The sequence below is a fragment of the Tauraco erythrolophus genome, chromosome W, assembly GCF_009769465.1.
Source record: "Tauraco erythrolophus isolate bTauEry1 chromosome W, bTauEry1.pri, whole genome shotgun sequence".
Lineage (NCBI taxonomy): Eukaryota > Metazoa > Chordata > Aves > Musophagiformes > Musophagidae > Tauraco > Tauraco erythrolophus.
Window position 1 is genome coordinate 18,373,657 of NC_141497.1, and position 20,506 is coordinate 18,394,162.

At 46.9% G+C, this 20,506-nt stretch overlaps 1 protein-coding gene across 3 annotated transcripts in view; it reads left to right on the top strand.

Moving 5' to 3' along the window:
- Positions 1 to 2,955: 2,955 nt before the first annotated feature.
- The window catches only part of LOC147526250 (DDB1- and CUL4-associated factor 12-like), a 32,105-nt gene continuing 14,554 nt past the window's right edge, over positions 2,956 to 20,506 (top strand). For 2 of the 3 annotated variants that reach the window (XM_086630165.1, XM_086630166.1), the window contains exons 1-3: positions 2,956 to 3,174; positions 3,956 to 4,210; positions 18,592 to 18,798. In XM_086630165.1, coding sequence (XP_086486291.1) covers positions 3,103 to 3,174; positions 3,956 to 4,210; positions 18,592 to 18,798 — 534 coding nt within the window. In that variant the 5' untranslated portion in view covers positions 2,956 to 3,102. The remainder of the gene's footprint in view (positions 3,175 to 3,955; positions 4,211 to 18,591; positions 18,799 to 20,506) is intronic. The other variant, XM_086630168.1, reaches the window with a different exon arrangement.

Here is a 20,506-nt window from a genome sequence, read left to right on the forward strand (position 1 = left end):
GATCCAGATATAGGCAATAGTAATAAGCATAAACAGAGATGTGGATGGCTACAATCCATGAAGTAAACAAGATTTGGGCTCTTCAGTCTAGAAGATGCAACCAAAGAGCGAATATAGTAGAAAACTAAAGTCACAAGTGGCATAGGGAAGATGAATACTATGGTTTTCACAACACAAGAGCCAAAAATTAACAAATTACCTGAAGGCAGGCTTGACAAAAACCACACACACCCCCCCTAAACGAAAGCAGATGTTTCAGTTCTTCACAGAAGATTTAATTACCATGGGGAGGAACTTACTTCCAGATATTGTGGACACTAACTGTTTACTCAGGTTTCAACAGCAATCAGCTCTTAGAAGGCAAATTCATCAAGGGTTATTAAGCAGAAAGATATTCCCTTAACTCAGGCAGTCCCCGGAATTGCCAGAAAGCAGAAGACTGTAGGGAAAGAAGTGTCACCCTTCTTGCCTGACCTCCCTCTGTTCCCCAGGTCCAGCCCAAGACAGAGTGCCAGGACTTCGTCCCTCTGAGCTGACCGTACAGGTTCTCAGTTCAATTAAACGGTACCTTCAAAAACAGTATCGAGACGCCATGAAGGCAGAGCAAGGTTACACGCTAACGCAGCACTCGCAGGCTCGCTCCCCTCCACGGCCAGGAAAGCGGCCTTCCAACCCGCGAGCTCCATCCAGGAGGCCAGTGGCCCCGCAGCCGCCCCACCGGCACTTCTCATCTGCTGAATCACGACAGGGGCGCGGAGAGTCCCTCGCCCCGGACGAGAAGTGGCAGCGAAGTGTGGCCCGGCAGCGGGGCAGAGAGCCCGGGGAGCGGCCGGCTGCGCCCCTCTACCCAGGCCCTACTACGAGGGAGACCAGCACCCCCATCCCCTACCTCTCCCGGCCCACTCGTTACCTGCGCGACGCCTGACGGCTCCAGCTGTCCCCACGGTCACTGCCCACTGCTCGCCCCTATGAAACCCGCGCCGCGTCACCACCTCCAGTCCCACAATCAGACGACGCCATCTTGTCTACCTGCCCCCCACCTCACCTCCCCAGCGACACGCTAGCGTCACACCGCAGTCACCCCCGCCGGCCCAATTGGGAGGTACTCACGGCGACGTCACCTCAGCGGGGTGAGGGGTGGGGCGAGGGGCGGAGCGGAGGTGGTAGGTGGTGGCGCCCGGGTCTGTCCCTGGCTCCGGCCCTGCCCAGGGGCTCCTCCAGCACCTGCTGCCCCTCTCCCACCTGGGTACAGCGACAGGCTCCCCCGGGGGCTAGATGAAGGTGGTGAGCCGGGCCCAGAGGGGGCATTTCGCCCCATACACCTCAGCCCCTTCCCTCAGTGGCCATGGCTGCCTCGATGCCTGCCCTTGTCCCCTCACAAGGGGCTGTGCACTCGCCCAGCACGGCTGAGGGGGCACTCCCACCGGGATGCACCAGAGCACGGCTCTTACCCCCAAGAGCAGCTTTGGCAACGAGTTTTCAGCCTTTTGAGAGGGCCTTGATCTAAAATGGAGGGGTTTTGTCCAAAACGCAGGTGGCAGCTGTGCATGTGTGAGGGAGGATATGGAGAGGGGGATTCTAGCCAAACTAGAATTATCCCTTTGGCTTTTTATCCTCAGGGGAAGCTGGAAAGCCTGTGAGGTCCTTTTATTTATTTTTTTTTTAATTTGACTTTTCACAACACCCTTTGAGGTTTGTTAGATGAAAACACACAAAAAATGGCATAAAAGAAATGCTACCTTTATCAGGAAAACAGTATGTGTACTGATTTCATGTGACTTGAGGCATTGGAGTATTTCAAGTGGTCAGCTGGCTTTTTTGCAGTCTGCCTGCACATCACATGTTTCTCTCTTCCTCTACTTTTTCTTTTCTCTGCAATGTTGCTTTCAAAACAGTGATCATTGGGTTTGGGTTACTCTAATTTTTACCTCTATAAGCATAGGAAAAAGTGCATATGAGCTATGTTGGCACAAGGAAAAGCACACATCCATTCACATCGGTTTTAAAGTAGCATAATTAAATACAAACATTCTATATGCTCTTTAATTTCTCTGCAATAAGGGAGTTTCCTGATGGAACAGAGCACCTCAGAGTGACTAAGTGCCTTATTGTGCACCCAAGCAACGTGCACCGGACCCTTATATTCACTTGGAGAAGCCAAGTGATAAAGCCAAGTTGTTTGCTAGTTAAAAGAGTCTCTCTAAGGGAAACTTGGGATGAAGTTTTGCAAAGCAAAGCAGGTGTCAGGTGTTAGCCCCTCTGGGATGGTGGTGGAAGGGGAGGAGGAGGTGTTTTACACTTGTGGTCAGATTTTCCCACAGGAGAGATGGAGAACTTAAGTATAAACTGTGCATATTACAATCAACAGGAATACTCTCATGGGCTGGCTCTCAGTGGATACATTCTGCTGCTTCGAGCTGCCAGAGTACCCTTCCCATGTTTCCCCAGTGCTGTGGCATCAGCCCACTCCTCCTCACTCTCAGAACTGTGATATAGCTGCTTTTTGTCTCACAGGAGCAGTACAGGCACCGGGCTGCCAAAATAACACCCGTCCCTGCCCTCCAGGCATTGCCCAGCAAGTTTCGGTTGCTCAAAAATAAATGAATAAAGAAAACAGCTAGCTTACGCCTCTTCTATGCTTAAATTGACGGGGCCCGGGGAGGCCGCCAGCCAGCCCCACCGACCCGTGCAGGGCAGTGGGGAACAGACGCAGGGCGAGGCCGAGAAGCTTCACCCCAAGCCCCGCCGGCCTGCCGCCGCCAGGGGGCGCGGTCCCGCCTCTGACGGGCCCACGATGCCTGGCAACTGCAAAGGGGGCGGGCTAGCTCACTCCCCTGCCTCCTCTGGTTGCTGGGAAGCGAGGCTCTCGGAGGGGAGGTGGAGGAGCCGCCGCAAAAGGTGCGACGCGACTGTCGTAAAAAAATCCCGGAGAAAATGTCGTGAAGTGCGGTCAGTGGGGCCTGTGGTGGAGATAGCGACTGGGTCCGGCTCCCCGCACTTATATGTTCTGTCCCCTGGCAGCTGCCTCTCCCTCCTACTCCATGCGGGACCTGGGCTGGGCTCTTAGCTCCTGTTGCTCCTGCTGCTGCTCCTCCTCCTATTATGGCCTGGAAAACAGTTAGCAGGAAGCGGAAAGCGGCGGCGGCTGCCGCTGGGGGGCTCCAGGGGGAGCAGGTAGGCTGGGGGGACGGGAACGGGTGTATGGTAGGGGGGGAGCACGTGCGGTGCCCGAGGGGAGGGGTGACCCTGCCCGGGAGTTGCCGTGTCCCAGTGCTCGGTTGGGGCGGGGAAGGAGGGAGGGGGGGTTCCGGTGCTTGGAGAAGGTGTCCTAAGGAGGTGGGGAGGAGTAGCCTCGGCTGTGGTGGCTGAGGGTGTCTCAGTGCGATATAGTAGGCAGCCCCCATTCCCTGCCCTAGTGGCGCCGGAGGCTCCCCCAGATTCCTGCCCCTCCCCCTGCCTCGCTCGGCGCTGCCTCTGTTGGGTTCAGCCATTCGGCCCGTAACTGACAGATGCCCGTTGCCCCCGGGCCGAGCGATGCTGCGGGGCGACTCCAGGCCGGGTCGGAGGAGGCCGGTGAACGGCGCGGTCGGTATCGGGTGGCCCCCGCAGTGTCACCTCCAAACCTGCCGAGCTCATGACGGGAGGCTGCCCTACTCTATTTGAAGTGCTTCTTGGTTTCCTCTTGTTTCTATAAGCATCTGGCATCTCAACGGTGCCAAACTGGTGTGGACTGTTTTTAATGTCATCGCAGTGTTACTTCTTTAGCAAATATTTATGTTTAATTTTATGTTGCTGAAGGCTGTATCAGCATTTCCGAATTAATCTTCGTGTATGGCATTCCATGGGTAGTTTGGAAGACTTCAGTATTTTGCTGAGAATATCTTTGAATTTAGAAGGGTTGTGTCTTAAGTTTGTTCTAGTTGCTTTATCTAATTTCTATGCTGCTTTTCCACAGTATGGGTGGGATCACTCAGTTCACAAAAGGAAAAGACTCCCCCTGGTGAAAAGGTCTCTGGTGTACTACCTGAAAGGTAGAGAGGTCAGGATGCAGAACGAGTCCAGCTATCACCACTTGTTGCACGAATATGCAGCCCAGCAGCTTCCCAGCCTCCTGAAGGAGAGAGAATTTCACCTTGGAACCCTTAATAAAGTGTTTGCCTCCCAGTGGTTGAGCCACCGACAAGTGGTATGTGGGACAAAATGCAACACAGTAAGTACTACCTCTCTTTTTCTTCCCTCTGTTAATTATTCCACCTCCAAATGATGCTTACCACAATTGAAGTATGTAGACTGCCAAGGAAAATATTAGGAAGTAAGTAGGAGCAGAGTCAAAATTAGGCACAATTAATTTTCAATTAGGGTAATGCTTAACGATTGCCCGTTCTCATCTGAAACTATAGCACTGTGCAGATGGCCAGAAACCTGAACGCAAGGCCTGTACCTCCATGTAGCATGTATCTAATCAGCACAGAGCGATTTACATCTGTTTGTGGTATGGAGAGCAACAATGGGGTTGAATCTTCTTGTTCTGCAAATGCAGTTGATGAATGGCACTAGCTTTGCTAAATGGCAGCTAACCATTCTGCCTGGCAGAAGTTGCTAGTAAGACTCTTTTTGTTATTCTTGGTCATGTACGATTTGGTTTTATGTATGGTTCTGTGCTGCTGACTTTGAAAAGTTGCTACAAAACTAAAAACTACAGTTAAGCTCCAGATATTCTTCAGAGTAGCTAGAAATGTTCCAAACTTAAACAATGAATTTCAGGATTAACTTTTGCTTTTTCACTTTGATTTATTTTTTTTTTCTCCACTCTAAATCTGTTATCAGTGTTCAAATAACTTCCCTTGCTTATATATCTCTTTATGCTTTAGTAAAAATCAAAACCTCTTCAGACTCAACGTTTCAGATCAAAAGCATTGCTTCATTGGGGAATATTAAAATAATGTCCTATGTGATTAATTACCTAAGGAGTATTATTGTGAAGGAATCTTTTGGCTGCTGCAGCATCCTGTGAAAGTTCTTTCCCTATGCAGGCTAACTAAGAAACACCTGTAGCTCGTTACACTGGGAAAGTTACCTTGAAACAGGTGCTGTAGCATTCAGCCAATCACTCTGGGAGATGGATGGTCAAGTGACCAATAGCCTTGACCCATCTAGCAAACCATGTGACTCCTGACTATTTAAGGCAGGGCATTTATGCCTATGGTGGAGACATTTTCTCCTGAGCCTTGGAGGAGTGTGGGCTTGTCTTAGAGTAGAGCCTGAAGCCTTTGTATTAGAACATTGGTCTGCTTGGAGCCGCCTGAAGCCTTCCTGTTGTGACATATTATCTCCTCCATTTATGTTCTCTCTGATGGAGTTAATAGCCTAACTTCATTGGCTCAGGCTGCAATTTCATGTATGAAGTTCTGATTGAATTAGTGTAAAATTTCAAATTTCTTCTTTGCAAGTTGGTTAGTGCCACAGAAATGAATCGAGTGTTGTAAGGAATGTATCGATCAAGCAGCTCTTAAAACTCAAATTATATCAGTGGGTGTGATTGCCCACTGTAGGAGAAGATCAGGTTCAAGACCATGTAAAGAACCTGAAGGTGCACAAGTCCACGGGACCTGATGAGGTGCATCCGCAGGTCCTGAGGGAACTGGCAGATGAAGTTGCTAAGCCACTATCCATCATATTTCAGAAGTCGTGGCAATGTGGTGAAGTTCCCAATGACTGGAAAAGGGGAAACATAGCCCCCATCTTTAAAAAGGGAAAAAAAAAAAAAAGACCCAGGAAACTACAGGCCAGTCTCACCTCTGTGCCCAGCAAGATCATGGAGCAGATCCTCCTGGTGACTATGCTAAGGCACATGGGAAATAAGGAGGTGATTGGTGACAGCCAACATGGCTTCACTAAGGGCAAATCCTGCCTGACTAATTTCGTGGCCTTCTGTGATGAGATCACAGCATTGATGGATAAGGGAAGAGCAACTGATATCATCTACCTGGACTTATCCAAAGCATTTGATACTGTCCCACACGACATCCTTGTCTCTAAACTGGAAAGACGTGGTTTTGATGGATGGACCACTCCGTGGATAAGGAATTGGCTGGATGGTGGCACTCAAAGAGTTGTGGTCAACGGTTTAATGTTCAGTGACGAATGGTGTTCCTCAGGGGTCAGTACTGGGGCCAGTGCTATTTAACATCTTTGTTGGTGACATGGACAGTGGGATCGAGTGCACCCTCAGCAAGTATGCAGATGACACCAAGCTGTGTGGTGTTGTGGACACGCTGGAGGGAAGGGATGCCATCCAGAGGGACCTTGACAGGCTGGAGAGGTGGGCCTGTGAGAACCTCATGAAGTTCAACAAGGCCAAGTGCAAGGTCCTGCACGTGGGTCAGGGCAATCCCATGCACAAGTACAGGCTGGGTGGAGAATGGATTGAGAGCAGCCCTGAGTAGAAGGACTTGGGAGTGCTGGTGGATGAGAAGCTCACCAGGAGCCGGCAATGTGCGCTGGCAGCCCAGAAAGCCAACCGTGTCCTGGGCTGCATCCAAAGCAGCGTGGCCAGCAGGTTGAGGGAGGTGATTCTGCCCTTCTGCTCTGCTCTCCTAAGACCCCACCTGGAATACCGTGTTCAGCTCTGAAGTCCCCAGCACAAGAAGGACATGGAGCTGCTGGAACGAGTCCAGAGGAGGCCACGAAGATGATCCGAGGGCTGGAGCACCTCTCCTATGAAGACAGGCTGAGAGAGTTGGGGCTGTTCAGCCTGGAGAAGAGAAGGCTCCGGGGTGATCTTATAGCAGCTTTCCAGTACCTAAAGGGGGCCTACAGGAAAGCTGGGGAGGGACTTTTTCCAAGGGCATGTAGTGATAGGACAAGGGGCAATGGCTTTAAACTGAAAGAGGGCAGATTTAGATTAGATCTAAGGAAGAAATTTTTCACTCAGAGGGTGGTGAGGCACTGGAACAGGTTGCCCAGTGAAGTTCTGGCTGCCCCATCCCTGGAGGTGTTCAAGGCCAGGTTGGATGATGCTTTGGGCAACCTGGTGTAGTGGAGGGTTTCCCTGCCCATGGCAGGGGGGTTGGAACTGGATGATCTTTAAGGTCCCTTCCAACCCTAACCATTCTATGATTCTATGATTGTTTCTTTGCCTTAAGATTTTATTTTGTGCAGAAGCTACGCTAAGTGATCTGACATGCATGGGACAGTGGTACTTTTTTTTCATTTCAGATGTGCTGTTATTATTCATAGTTACACAGTAGGAGGCTTTCATGCAGTAGCTCTTAAGAAACAAGGCCAACCTGTATAAACAAAACAGTCTTTTAACAGGAATAATCCTGAAATAGAGTCTCTCTGCCTTCTTTCTCCTTGTGTATTCATCACCTCAGCCAGTCAGCAGCAAGCACTGTTTGTGGAAAAGCTTACAGGAGACAAACTCCTGCTGAAACACAAGCTCTTGAAAATCTTGCTTATTTATAGAATCATAGGATGGTTTGGGTTGGAAGGGACCTTCAAGATCATCTAGTTCCAACCCCCCTGCCATGGGCAGGGACACCCTCCACTACACCAGCTTGCTCAAAGCCTCATCTAACCTGGCTTTGAACACCTCGTACAGGCCCACCTCTCCAACCTGTCAAGGTCCCTCTTGATGGCATCCCTTCCCTCCAGCATGTCGACCACACCACGCAGCTTGGTCATAGAGGAGCAAGTTTGGTTTTAGTCACTTCACAATACCAGTCACTATAAACACTGAAAATATGGAGCTCTGTCAATTGCTTGGTTTTAATGAGATTTATAACTTGTGTAATTATTTGGGGCAACTTTTTATCTTTAAAAATATTTCTGGGTATGATTGTGTATATGAAATAACTTTATTGTTCTCCAGTGGATCCTGATGCTCACAGTTGGCCAGCTGCAAATCTAATATTTGGGGTTTTTAAAGGTGCATGCTTTTTCTGATAGATTTAGAATTATGGAACCCATACAAGCATTCAGGTGTCTAAAAATTCAAACACAATCACCTGGGCTTTTCTGAGGCAAGATTCATGTTTGCAAGAATCTCTTTGATCTTGTATGCAATGGGCTTCTTAATGTTTTTCAAATTCAAATGACTTTTAGGGTGTGTCACCATGGCATCTAAATTACTAGTGGCTGATCCAATCAAGTCTCAGAAGAAGAGACTGTCTGTAATCAGTGTCTTCTGTTCAAGCTTCCTAGAGAAACAGATTTATGTAGGAGACAAGCTTATGGCAAACAAAACCACTGAATACAAGATTGCTGAAGTTTGTGGGGTTTTTTTGGTGTTATTGTGTTTTTTTGTTTTTTTTTTTACTATTTCAGGAAACAGTGAAGAATAAAGCAGCTTCTAACAAGATGTTCCAATAATCATTTTGTAGCTTCTTTTGTTCCCTTACTTCTGTGTATGTGTTCAGGACATAATTATTTTGCTAATTGTGAAGTTAAGGATGAAAAAATACAGAAGCTGTAAATCATTTCCTAAATACAAGAAGCTTATTAGATTTTAGTTGCTTGAGCATATAATTGCCTGGAATCTAATATTTTTGTTTGCTTTTTTTTTTTTCCAGGCAGGCCTGATAGATATATTTGTGTTTAAAAACTTCCTTACCAAATGCTCTCTTCTGATTTCTCAGGTGGCTTTTCCAAAGCATGAATGGGTTGCTTTCTGAATGCTAGCTGATACCTCTTCTATCTTTGGTAGATTATATGTTGCCTTGGATGTCCTGCTGTACATCACCAGCTCTTGTTTCTTCTTTAAGACTTTTAATTTGTTCAGGAGATCCCATGTCTGTTCTGTGCATCTCATACAGTTATAACCTAGTCTTGTAGTCCTAGGATTGTAGTGGTGAGAATACAATGTACAGTTACTCTTCCATCTGTGAATATGTACTCTATGGGGAAAATGATTTCCTCTTGGTTTGCAAGTTAACAAATCTTCTGGCTTTGAACATCTTGATATGGAAAATAACAGTCAGGCATTGCAACACAGCAAATAGTTTAGCAAAATACTGATATAGATAAGAGGCCCCTGAATGATGACATTAGGGCAGCTTGACCTGAGAAGGAGCAGACAAGTATCCATCTAGAGCCAGAAAGGTAAGGAGAACTGTTAACCAGAACCCTATTGTTCGTGAAGAATGACCTGAGAAAGAGCGGGAACTGTTAACGACCATCTGGTCATCATAAATAGGCGCTTGTTTTGCGACAAGGTGTGCAAGTTTGTGGAGGAGAGATCCCCCTTGTACCCAATGCTGCAATAAACATACCTGCTTTATAACTCCGGGAGTTGTGGAGTTTGCTTCCGCGCGTCAACGTAATGAAGAATCGAGAAGACTGCTTGTTTCTGATCCCAGGGAGGGAATGAGAAGTTACGCTCCTGCAGTTTGTAACTCTACTCAAAGTCCACTGAAGAGTGACCAAAACTCAGTGTGAATAAACCTCTGATGCCTGTAATTGACACCTCCATTCACCTTTCTTTCAGTGGCTTGTGAGTAAATAACTGGGTGTTGTTTTTTTGTTTCAAGAGTATTTGGTTTTCTGTCAACTGCATGTGATACCCGTGCCTGTCTTCAGAGTCTGGTAGTTTCTATGCCAGGTATGATGTGGGTGGTAGAGGTGCCCTTTAGCAGCTGAAGTCTCTCACTTCTCCATCCTTTGCCATCTGTTGACATGTGTTAACTGTCTGCCAGCCTCATGAAATTAAACATGGAGGGCAAGACACAAATAAAAACTGACAAATGTAATTTTGGTAGTGAACAAATTCAGTCATATCAAAGTGTGTACCCATTAGCTAGTAGTGCTTCAGAGTTTCACAGCAAGGTGGAGTGCCTGATTGCATGGTCTTGTCTCTGGAAATGTGAGTTCACAGTCAACTCACTGGTGTCTTTTACCACTGCTCACTTCTAAGATGTTTCTTTATATCCTGTATTGTTTCTCTTTGGACCCTTTCAAGGAGGACATGTGAGGCTGTTACCCATTTGTGTTGCCTGTACTGCACAACCTGTGAGTAGGTTTTATGCTAAGATTAATGCATGTTCTGATCTCCACTGGAAAGGAGACATACCAGTTTGATAGCTTAGTCTTTAAAGAGTCTATGTTTCTTTGAGGCTTGGCATATATTAGTAAGTCTTCATTGCTGTAGAACGGAAGAACCTTATGACAAGTGTTCTATGAACATAGAGAAGCAAAAAAAATGTTTACAATCTGAATAAAAGGCAAGACTGAGAACTGGAAAAAATAAACCAGTGTGACCAGCAACAGTATTGGTGTAATGATGTTGTAAGCATTGTCTGTCTTTTGTTGTTAGCAAAAAACAAATTTGAAGGAGAACAATGATGTCACTTTTCAGCTTGGCTGAAGGTGAAATTTTTGTGACCAGCTTCAGCTGGTCTGGAGTTGTGCTGTTGCAGAATGAGATGTTCCCACCTGCTCATTCTTGCTGGCACTGATATGTGTGTGACTGGGGAGTCAGCTGGATCAGCTTGCTGCTTTGTATTCAGATGAGTTTTCTTGTAGGGTTGGTTTTCACCAAAGGCAGATATATGATCCAGCTGACCTTGCAGCCTAGCTGAGCACTAGTTGCTGTCACAAGGGTGGTAAGATTGAGTGGGTGAGGAAGAAGCATGTGGATTCTCAAAGATTGGCTTAAGCCAATTGTGAAACTTAATTGCAATTAATTATCTTAGTGACTGTTTTTAGCAAGGCAGTGTGTCTTGGGTTTCTTTCAAATGTTAGTATGAATTACAAGATGTGCTTGTGATTTCTGAGAGCAGCATGTGAAGAGCTGGGGCACAGAGTGTATTATGAACACTTTTTGCATGAAGAATAAGTAGTCTCTTTCATCCATGTTCTTTGTGCCTTGTAAATCTATGTCCATCCTGCTTATGTAATAAAAATATGCTGTAGCTCAGGGTGGCACCCTTTGTTCTGATTTGTACAATCAACTAAAAGATAGGGCTGCCTGTTCATCTGCTGTTCTTTGTTCAGGGGCAGCAGTGGAGGAGGAGATCTACATGCTGCTTTGAAATGGCATTTCATAGGCCTGTTTTTAATCTCACTGTATAAAGTCAATGCTTTCAGTTAAAGATGTGTGGGAAGGGTGCTTATATTTAATGAATTAGTAACTTTGTTGTGGGTTTTGCTTTTTTTTTTTTTCCCTAAACTGTTATCTCTGAAAGGCAGGTCAAAAAAATGGAAGTAGACTTGATGGAAGAGCCTGGCAAGCCATTCTGCTCTCAGTATTGTATATAAGAGAAGGATGGATTTTGCAGTTCAGACTCTGGTCCTCAGATACTCAATTCCCTACCACAGTCTTTACTTTTGGCAAGTAGATTAATGAAGTTCCTTAGTTAATGAAGTGGGGCAGTTTTTTGGTTAACTTGATGGTAAGCAGTTTGAAAAGGAGACAGCCACATAATAATTGTATGGGAGTGTCTAAGTTTAGCCTGTATCCAGGGCTAAACACTAGCCAGCTGTTCTGTTACCCAATGACCCCTCCCCACTCAAGAAGGGGAATCAGGAAAAGGAAGAAAGACCCATGGGTTGAGATAAGAACTATTTAATAACTGAAATAAAATTAAATGACTAATAATAATGATAAAAATAATACATACAGACAAGTGATGTACGGTGCAATTGCTCACCACCCCATGAACACTGGCTAGTGATCCTGGACCAGGAAAATACTGAAACCGCAATCCCAGAAGAGAGAGAGTAGGCCTCGGGAGCAGAACAATGAGCAAGACCCTCCAGGGACAGCAACCATCAAGGAAGAGAGAGGCTGTCTCCAGCAAACTTTCCAATTTATAGTGAGCATGACGTTACATGGAACGGAATATCCATTTGCCAATTCAGGTGTCAGTCGCCCTGGCCACACTCCCCCCAGGTTCTTGGGCATCTGGGTCGTTAGCAAAAGCGAGTTGCAAAGTCCTTGATCACTATGGATACCTGCATACCATGGCTGGCTACAGACTAAACCAAAGTGTCTTATCAACTTTGTTCTCACCTAATCGGGTGCTGCACTCTTCTTAAAAATGCAGCTTATTTTAGAAATGTAGCTTTTCTGAACAGAAAACTGATTCTATGATTCTATCCAAGGAAAACCAGGACAGGGAGCCATTTGCCAAAATGACTTCTCACTGCTTCTGCAAACCAAAAGAAAAATACGCATACAGCTAGTAATCTCATGGGGTGTGAAAAGTAGGGTCAGTGCACTCGATCCCACTGTCCATGTCACCAACAAAGATGTTAAATAGCACTGGCCCCAGTACTGACCCCTGAGGAACACCACTCGTCACTGGCCTCCACTTGGACATTGAACCATTGACCACAACTCTTTGAGAGCGACCATCCAGCCAATTCCTTCTCCACCGAGTGGTCCATCCATCAAAACCATGTCTTTCCAGTTTAGAGACAAGGATGTCGTGGGACAGTATCAAATGCTTTGGACAAGTCCAGGTAGATGATGTCAGTTGCTCTTCCCTTATCCATCAATGCTGTAACCTCATCATAGAAGGTCACCAAATTAGTCAGGCAGGATTTGCCTTTAGTGAAACCATGTTGGCTGTCACCAATCACCTCCTTATTTTCCATGTGCCTTAGCATAGTCGCCAGGAGGATCTGCTTCATGATCTTGCCGGGCACAGAGGTGAGACTGGCCTGTAGTTCCCTGGGTCTTCTTTTTTCCCCTTTTTAAAGATGGGGGCTATGTTTCTCCTTTTCCAGTCAGTGGGAACTTCACCAGATTGCCACGACTTCTGAAATATGATGGATAGTGGCTTAGCAACTTCATCTGCCAGTTCCCTCAGGACCCACGGATGCACCTCATCAGGTCCCATGGACTTGTGCACCTTCAGGTTCTTTAGATGGTCTGGAACCTGGTCTTCTCCTACAGTGGGTGGTTCTTCATTCTCCCAGTCCCTGCCTTTGCCTTCTGTGGCTTGGGCTGTGCAGCTGGAGCTCTTGCCAGTGAAGACTGAGGCAAAGAAATCATTGAGAACCTCAGCCTTCTCCATATCCCAGGTAGCCAGGTCCCCCGTTTCCTTCTGGAGAGGGCCTACGTTTTCCCTAGACCTCTTTTTATCACTGACATATCTATAGAAGTTTTTCTTGTTGCCCTTGATGTCCCTGGCCAGATTTAACTCTATCAGGGCTTTAGCTTTCCTAACCTGAACTCTGGTTGCTTGGACAATTTCTCTGTATTCTTCCCAGGCTACCTGTCCTTGCTTCCACCCTCTATAGGCCTTCTTTTTGTGTCCGAGTTGGTCCAGGAGCTCCTTGTTCATCCATGCAGGCCTCCTGGTGTTTCTACCTGACTTCCTCTTTGTTGAGATGAACTGCTCCTGAGCTTGGAGGAGGTGATCCTTGAATATTATCCAGCTTTCTTGGGCCCCTCTTCCCTTCAGGTCTTCATTCCATTGTACTCTACCGAGGAGATCCCTGAAGAGGCCAAAGTCTGCTCTCCTGAAATCCAGGGTAGTGAGCTTGCTGAGCACTCTCCTTGCTTCCCTAAGAATCTTGAACTCCACTGTTTCATGGTCACTGCAGCCAAGGCTGTCCTTGAGCGTCACGTTTCCCACCAGCCCCTGTTTGTTGGTGAGAACAAGGTCCAGCAAAGCACCTCTCCTCATTGGTTCTTCTACCACTTGGAGAAGGAAGTTATCATCCATGCATTCCAGGAACCTCCTGGATTGCCTATGGCCTGCTGTGTTGTCCCTCCTACAGATATCAGGGTGGTTGAAGGCCCCCATGAGGACCAGGTCTCATGAACGTGAGGCTGCTCCTATCTGTCTGTACAGGGCCTCATCCACTCTGTCCTCCTGGTCAGGTGACCTGTAGCAGAACCCCACTACTGTGTCCCCTGTCCCTGCCCTCCCTTTAATCCTGACCCATAAGCTCTCAGTTGGCTCCTCATCCATCCCCAGGTGCAGCTCCATGCACTCTAGCTGGTCTTTGACATGGAGAGCAACCCCTCCTCCTCTTCTCCCCTGCCTGTCCTTCCTAAAGAGCCTGTACCCTTCTATTCTGACTCTCCAGTCATAGGATTCATCCCACCACGTCTCCGTGATGCCAATAAGATCATATCCCAACAGGTGCGCATACACTTCTAACTCCTCTTGCTTCTTCCCCATGCTGCGCGCATTAGCGTAGAGGCATTTAAGTTGGGCCCCAGATGAATCTGACTTCCTGGCTGGAGTGGCTGGAATTCCTTTCTGCTGTTCTTCAGGTGCTTCCAGCATATCTTGATCAAGCTTGGTATTACCCCCCTCCCCCTTCGAATCTAGTTTAAAGCCCTGTCAATGAGCCCCACTAGCTGTTGTGCAAAGACCCTCATTCCCCTCTGAGAAAGGCAAGTCCCGTCTGGTGCCGTGTGGCCCATCCCATTGTCCAAAAAGCCAAAATTGTGGTGATGACACCAGCCACAGAGCCACATATTAAGCGATTGGATGCATTTGCTTCTTCCAGTGTGTCATGTTAAGAGGTTAAAAGACCAGTCTACCAGCATCCCAAGTCAGACAGGATCCTTAATGTGGGACTCAACACCAGTAGACGAGGAGATAACTTTGGCTAGTATATCGGTTTCCCTAAATGCAACGAGACCCTTGGGTCCGCCTCCCCCTGCCCTCCCTTAGCAGCCACAGTTAGTCATAGGTCAACAGCAGTAGTACTATGGCCCAAACTCCTTACAATAATTCAAAAGTTTCCAGAAACTTGTATATATAATTTTATTCATGACAGGATATAGATTCGTAGATAGCTGGTGATAGTGACTGACTACAAAACCAACTTTGATTTATAAAGTGAGAACTGATCAGTGATAACACTAAATAGCTGCAAGATGTTAGTAAGTAAATGCACAGAACACAGAGCTCTTACCCAATAGGCGTCCCTATGGGGGGGAGAAGAGAGGTCCAGCCCGTCGACTGATCCCGGACATTTCGATGGAGGGGCTTCTCCCTAACATCCCCTTTGTCTTTTGCCATTTTATACCTTTTCTTTACTTTCAGGTGGAGCTTGAGTGACTCTGGTCATACATACCTTTATCAGGATTGGTGTAAACTTTTCTCGCTTCGATTTAAAGGTACAGCTAAAAAGAAATTCAGAGCACCTGCTCAGTGAGGGGTGGTCGCAGCCCGGAGGCTCCGCAGTGGGTCGGGCTGGCTCCGGAGCAGCTCCTTCAGCTACTGACCAAAGCAGTATTTCAGTTTTACTTTTGAGAATTTGCTGTGCAGCCTATGGGAAGGAAAGTCTTGTTCCTGCCAGCGAGCAGCAACCTGCTCATTGCTTTTTTTTAAAAAAAAGAGGGAAGATGGATTTCTCTCTGTCGTGCCATCCAGCCTGTTTCCTTGTTAGAACAAGGTTGTCCTGCAGAGAACATAATAGCTGAGTCTGCTGCATTTCTCACAGATGAAGTGTGGTCCTTGGACTTCTGACAGATGGCCAAAGCAATCCTGGCTTGGTAAATCCTGGATGTCAAGTTATTTGGCACACTGACGACTGACATGCATAGGTTTTACTAGCAGGAAGAACTGAATTATGTGCAAAGCTTAAAATCAAGGGGAAAATGTGCACAGTTCACTGTTTGGAGGTTGGTAGGAGTTTACTGCATCTAGGAAAAGTTTTTGTGGCTGGTTTTTAGTTTCTATATAAAGGCAAAGGTACCAGTTTGCTTGGAAGTAGGCCAGTTTCTGTTTTTTCTTCAGATTTAAGTCATTGTATGCTGAGGTTTTGGCTGCATTGTTTAAAAGCAATCAGATATTTTGTACTTAATTTACTTTAGTGTCTTTAAAAAAACTCTGTTGTGGTTTAGGCCGATCCGGCAACTAAACCCCACACAGTCGCTCGTTCCCCCTCCCCCCAGTGAAGTGGAGAGGAGAAAAATGTAACAAAAGGACTGAGAGTTGAGACAAGAACAGAGGGAGCACCCACCAACCATGGTCCCGGGCAAAACAGACTCGGCTTGGGAATAAAGCAAAACAATTTATTAACAGTTACTTGAGAGGATAAAGAGAAAACAAAAGCCAGATCTTAAAAACAACACCTCCCCCCTCCGTTCCCTTCTCTTCCCAGCTCTACCTTCTCCCCCAGCAGCGCAGGGGGCAGGGAATGGGGGAGTGCAGGTCAGTTCATCCCATGTTGTTCCTGCTGTTCCTCTCTTAAAGGAGGAGGAGTCCTTACACCCTTTTCCCTTGCTCCAGTGGATCCCCTACTCACAAGGAAAAATCCACAAACTTCTCCAGTGTGAGTCCCATCCGCAGGACGCAATCCTCCCCCATTGGATTGCTCCAGTGTGGGCTTTACCACAGTCTCGGATTCTTAGGGAGCTGCTGCCACTCGCTGCGGCGTGGGTCGTCATACGGACTCTAGATGCGTCTCTGCCTTGTTGTGCGTCCCATGCTCCACCACCTCTCTCAGGCTCAGGCATCTCTTCTCCAACGTGGGCTTCTCCATGGGCTGCGAGTGGGTCTCTGCTCCACTGAGTCCGTCCTGGCTGCAGGGGGGCTGCCTGCTGTCTCGCCACCGGTTGCAGGGGAAACTCAGCTCCGGCACCTCATCTCGTTCCATCTTCACTGACCTGGTGTCTGTGTGGCCGTTTCTCTCAGATCTCAGTCCTCTCTGGGTGAACTCGGCCCAGCAGCACTCTGGGAGCGGGGTGCTCCCCGAGTTCCCCCGGCAGTTCCGCCATCGCCATCCTCAGCGGGTGGCGCTGGTCTGGTGCAGGCAGCCCCTGGCTGGGAGCCGGGGAGCGGGGGCAGTGCCCTCCTCCTGTCTCTCCTCACTGCCGGGCAAAGCACCTTTTCTGGTTCCTTTGTCCCGACTTAAATAGGGCAATTCGCAGAGGTGCCGATTGGCTCAACCCCGAGGGGGATGGGAGTCCGATCTGGTGGCCAGAACCAAGTCTGACCCAGTTCCAAAACCAGGGAAGTCACAGGGAGCAAAGCCCCTCTCCTGCCACCAGAACCCCTTTGCACAAACCCAACACAAACTCTTAAAACGATTTTCAAATTTTCTGTGTTCTTAGCTGGGTGCCTATTTTGTTTCTTAACATTTCTCCCTTTTTGGCTTTAGAAGTGTCTAACAGCTGTTAGGCTTCTGTTTTCTGGATTTACAGGGACGACTTCTTGACAATCAGTGGTGCAGCTTGCAAGTATGAGCTTCTGGCTTCCTGTCCTACTTCAGGTGATGCAAGAGTCCTAGCATATGCAGACAGTGCTTGCTTATTTTATTCTACGGAGGTGGTAGTTGTTTTTAAACTACCCACAGTGTGCCACGTTCCTTACCAAGCAAGAGGAGAAGTTACTGCTTAAAACTTTACAGCTGAAATGACAAAGTCAGTCCCTTAACTGTGTGAAATTTCTTGCCCTAAGAGCAGTTGCTGTTCTGGTTATAGTAACACTGTGCAACTGGAGGAGAAAAGTGAGGAAATGACAAAGCAATTCAAGGGCTGACGATGGATTAGAGTAGGGTACGAGCAGATGAAAGCACTGCAAGAAATATGTCCTGTTGCTGCTTCTGAGAATATCTTAGTTTGGAAACTTGTTATAGGAAAATGATGTTGAGGTTGAAGATCCAGGACAGAAGTGTGAGGGTCTGATGCTTCAGCATTTTATGTTTACAAGTTCTTTACCTTTTCAGCCTAATTAGTTTAATTATAATCCTGGGCTGTGTTTCTACATCACTTTCCTTAGTGCCAAGTCAGCTTCAGATCCTCCATTTCCTTGCTTCACTCATGTTCCCTCACAGGGCTTTGTCCTCTCTGTTATACTTATTTGACTTGTGGTGCAACTGTGCTCTGAACAACATCTGTGAAATGAGCCAGCACAACAGCCTTTCAAATGAAAGTGCGCTTTGGCAAGCGATGTAAATCTTTGTTCTGGTTTAGATTGTAACTGTATGGTTGTATATGTTTGAACTGACATAACTCTGGGTATAATGATGTCTGTTTGAAGAATTGTAAGGCTTTATAACTGAGTTTTCTGCCAAGGGGGCAGTGACACAGAGCTCCAACTTGTCTTTTTGCAGGATGAGATATGTAGCTAGATATCTCTTCTAGATATTTGCACTGGCAGTACTGTATTTAGTTACTATTCTCTGTGTATCACCAGAAAATAAATTCCAATTATATAAATTTATAAAGTGTCAGTTTGTCAAAGCCAAAACTTCATGGTAAGTATCTTATCTGGGAGGCAGGATTTGTGCTAAGCCTCCTGGGGCTTACTGGCTGTTTTGAGGTGAGTCTCTTTCTCTGTCGTACAGGGAAACTGGAAAATAATACTGTTTTGTCATGGTATTGAACAGGGAAAAGAGTTTTAGATTGAAAGGTTTTGTTAAATGGGAAACCTCCCATGACAAATTTCTCTCTTCTCTCTTCCATTGCTGTGAAAACCAAATGCGATGATTAAAGTAAAACCTACTGTAATTTAGTTTAGTTATTTTAAGAAGGAATTTATGCGTTTTTCAGCCATACTTGCAGTATTTGTGGATTTCAACTTTAAAAGAATGTCACTTCAAAATAGGGAGGATATTTGACCATCTTGTTTTTCTTATCTGTTTAATAATGACTTACATCTGCTTTTTTTCCCCCAGTTATTTATAGTGGATGTTCAGACTGGTCAAATTACCAAGATTCCTATTTTGAAAGATCGTGAACCTGGCATGGTGAACCAGCAAGGATGTGGTATTCATGCCATTGAGCTGAACCCCTCGAGGACCCTTCTAGCCACAGGTGGAGACAACCCCAACAGTCTTGCAATTTACCATCTGCCTACCCTTGATCCTGTCTGTGTGGGAGATGTAAGTGGGAGTATTAAGGGAAAGATTATTCTGTCACTTACAAGAATTATTACTTTGAAGTGCATAGGGTCAGAGCAAGGTTAAGATTTGGGAGTCTTGTAGTGGAAAGCGACATTCTGAAAGATTGAAAACATTCCTGATTAAGTTGTCTTTTTTGACAAGATAAATATCAGTGAGTACACAAAGCGTGAGATGATTCTCAGGGTTCTGAGTCATATTTCTTCTTCTTCACCCTCATTCAGGTCTAATTCAGATTGCTTTTAAGCATTAAAAATGTAACACTCTTAACTGTTAAAATCTAATTGTGGTCATGAGGAATACAGAGAAATTCTCCAAGCAGTCAGGGATCAGGTTAGGAAAGCTAAAGCCCAGACAGAATTAAATCTGTCCAGGGACATCAAGGGCAACAAGAAAAACTTCTACAGCTATATCAGTGATAAAAGGAGGACTAGGGAAAATGTAGACCCTCTCCGTAAGGAAACGGGAGACCTGGCTACCCAGGATATGGAGAAGGCTGAGATAATGAATTGGCCGGATGGTCCCACTCACAAGAGTTGCAGTCAACGGTTCAATGTCCAAGTGGAGACCAGTGACGAGTGGTGTTCCTCAGGGATCGGTATTTGAGCCAGTGCTGTTTAACATCTTTGTCAGTGACATGGACAGTGGGATCGAGTGCAACCTCAGCAAGTTTGAAGATGACGCCAAGCTGTGTGGTGTTGTGGACACGCTGGAGGGAAGGGATGCCATCCAGAGGGACCTTGACAGGCTGGAGAGGTGGGCCTGTGAGAACCTCATGAAGTTCAACAAGGCCAAGTGCAAGGTCCTGCACATGGGTCGGGGCAATCCCGAGCACAAGTACAGGCTGGGCAGAGAATGGATTGAGAGCAGCCCTGAGGAGAAGGACTTGGGGGTGTTGGTTGAGGAGAAGCTCACCATGAGCCAGCAGTGTGTGCTGGCAGCCCAGAAAGCCAACCGTGTCCTGGGCTACATCCAAAGCAGTGTGGGCAGCAGGTTGAGGGAGGGGATTCTGCCCCTCTGCTCTGCTCTCCTGAGACCTCCCCCGCAGCACTGCCTTCAGCTCTGGGGCCCCCAGCACAAGAAGGACATGGAGCTGCTGGAGCAGGTCCAGAGGAGGCCACAAAGATGATCCAAGGGCTGGAGCACCTCTCCTATGAAGACAGGCTGAGAGAGTTGGGGCTGTTCAGCCTGGAGGAGAGAAGGCTCCGGAGTGATCTTATTGCAGCCTTCCAGTACCTAAAGGGGGCCTACAGGAAAGCTGGAGAGGGACTTTTTCTAAGGGCATATAGTGATAGGACAAGGAGCAATGGCTTTAAACTGAAAGAGGGGAGATTTAGACAAGAACTAAGGAAGGATTTCTTCCCTCTAAGGGTGGTGAGGCAGTGGAACAGGTTGCCCAGAGAAGTTGTGGCTGCCCCATCCCTGGAAGTGTTCAAGGCCAGGTTGGATGAGGCTTTGGGCAACCTGGTGTAGTGGAGGGTGTCCCTGCCCATGGCAGGGGGGTTGGAACTGGATGATCTTTGAGGTCCCTTCCAACCCAAACCATTCTGTAATTCTGTGATGACCTTTGAAACTAGTTATGGTGAAAAAGCTCTTTAGAGAAATTGAGAAGATGATACAAGTTGTTCAGATTTTCCCCTTCTCCAGTGCAGCTTATGTATGTATTATTACTGAGGTGGAACTTGGCTTT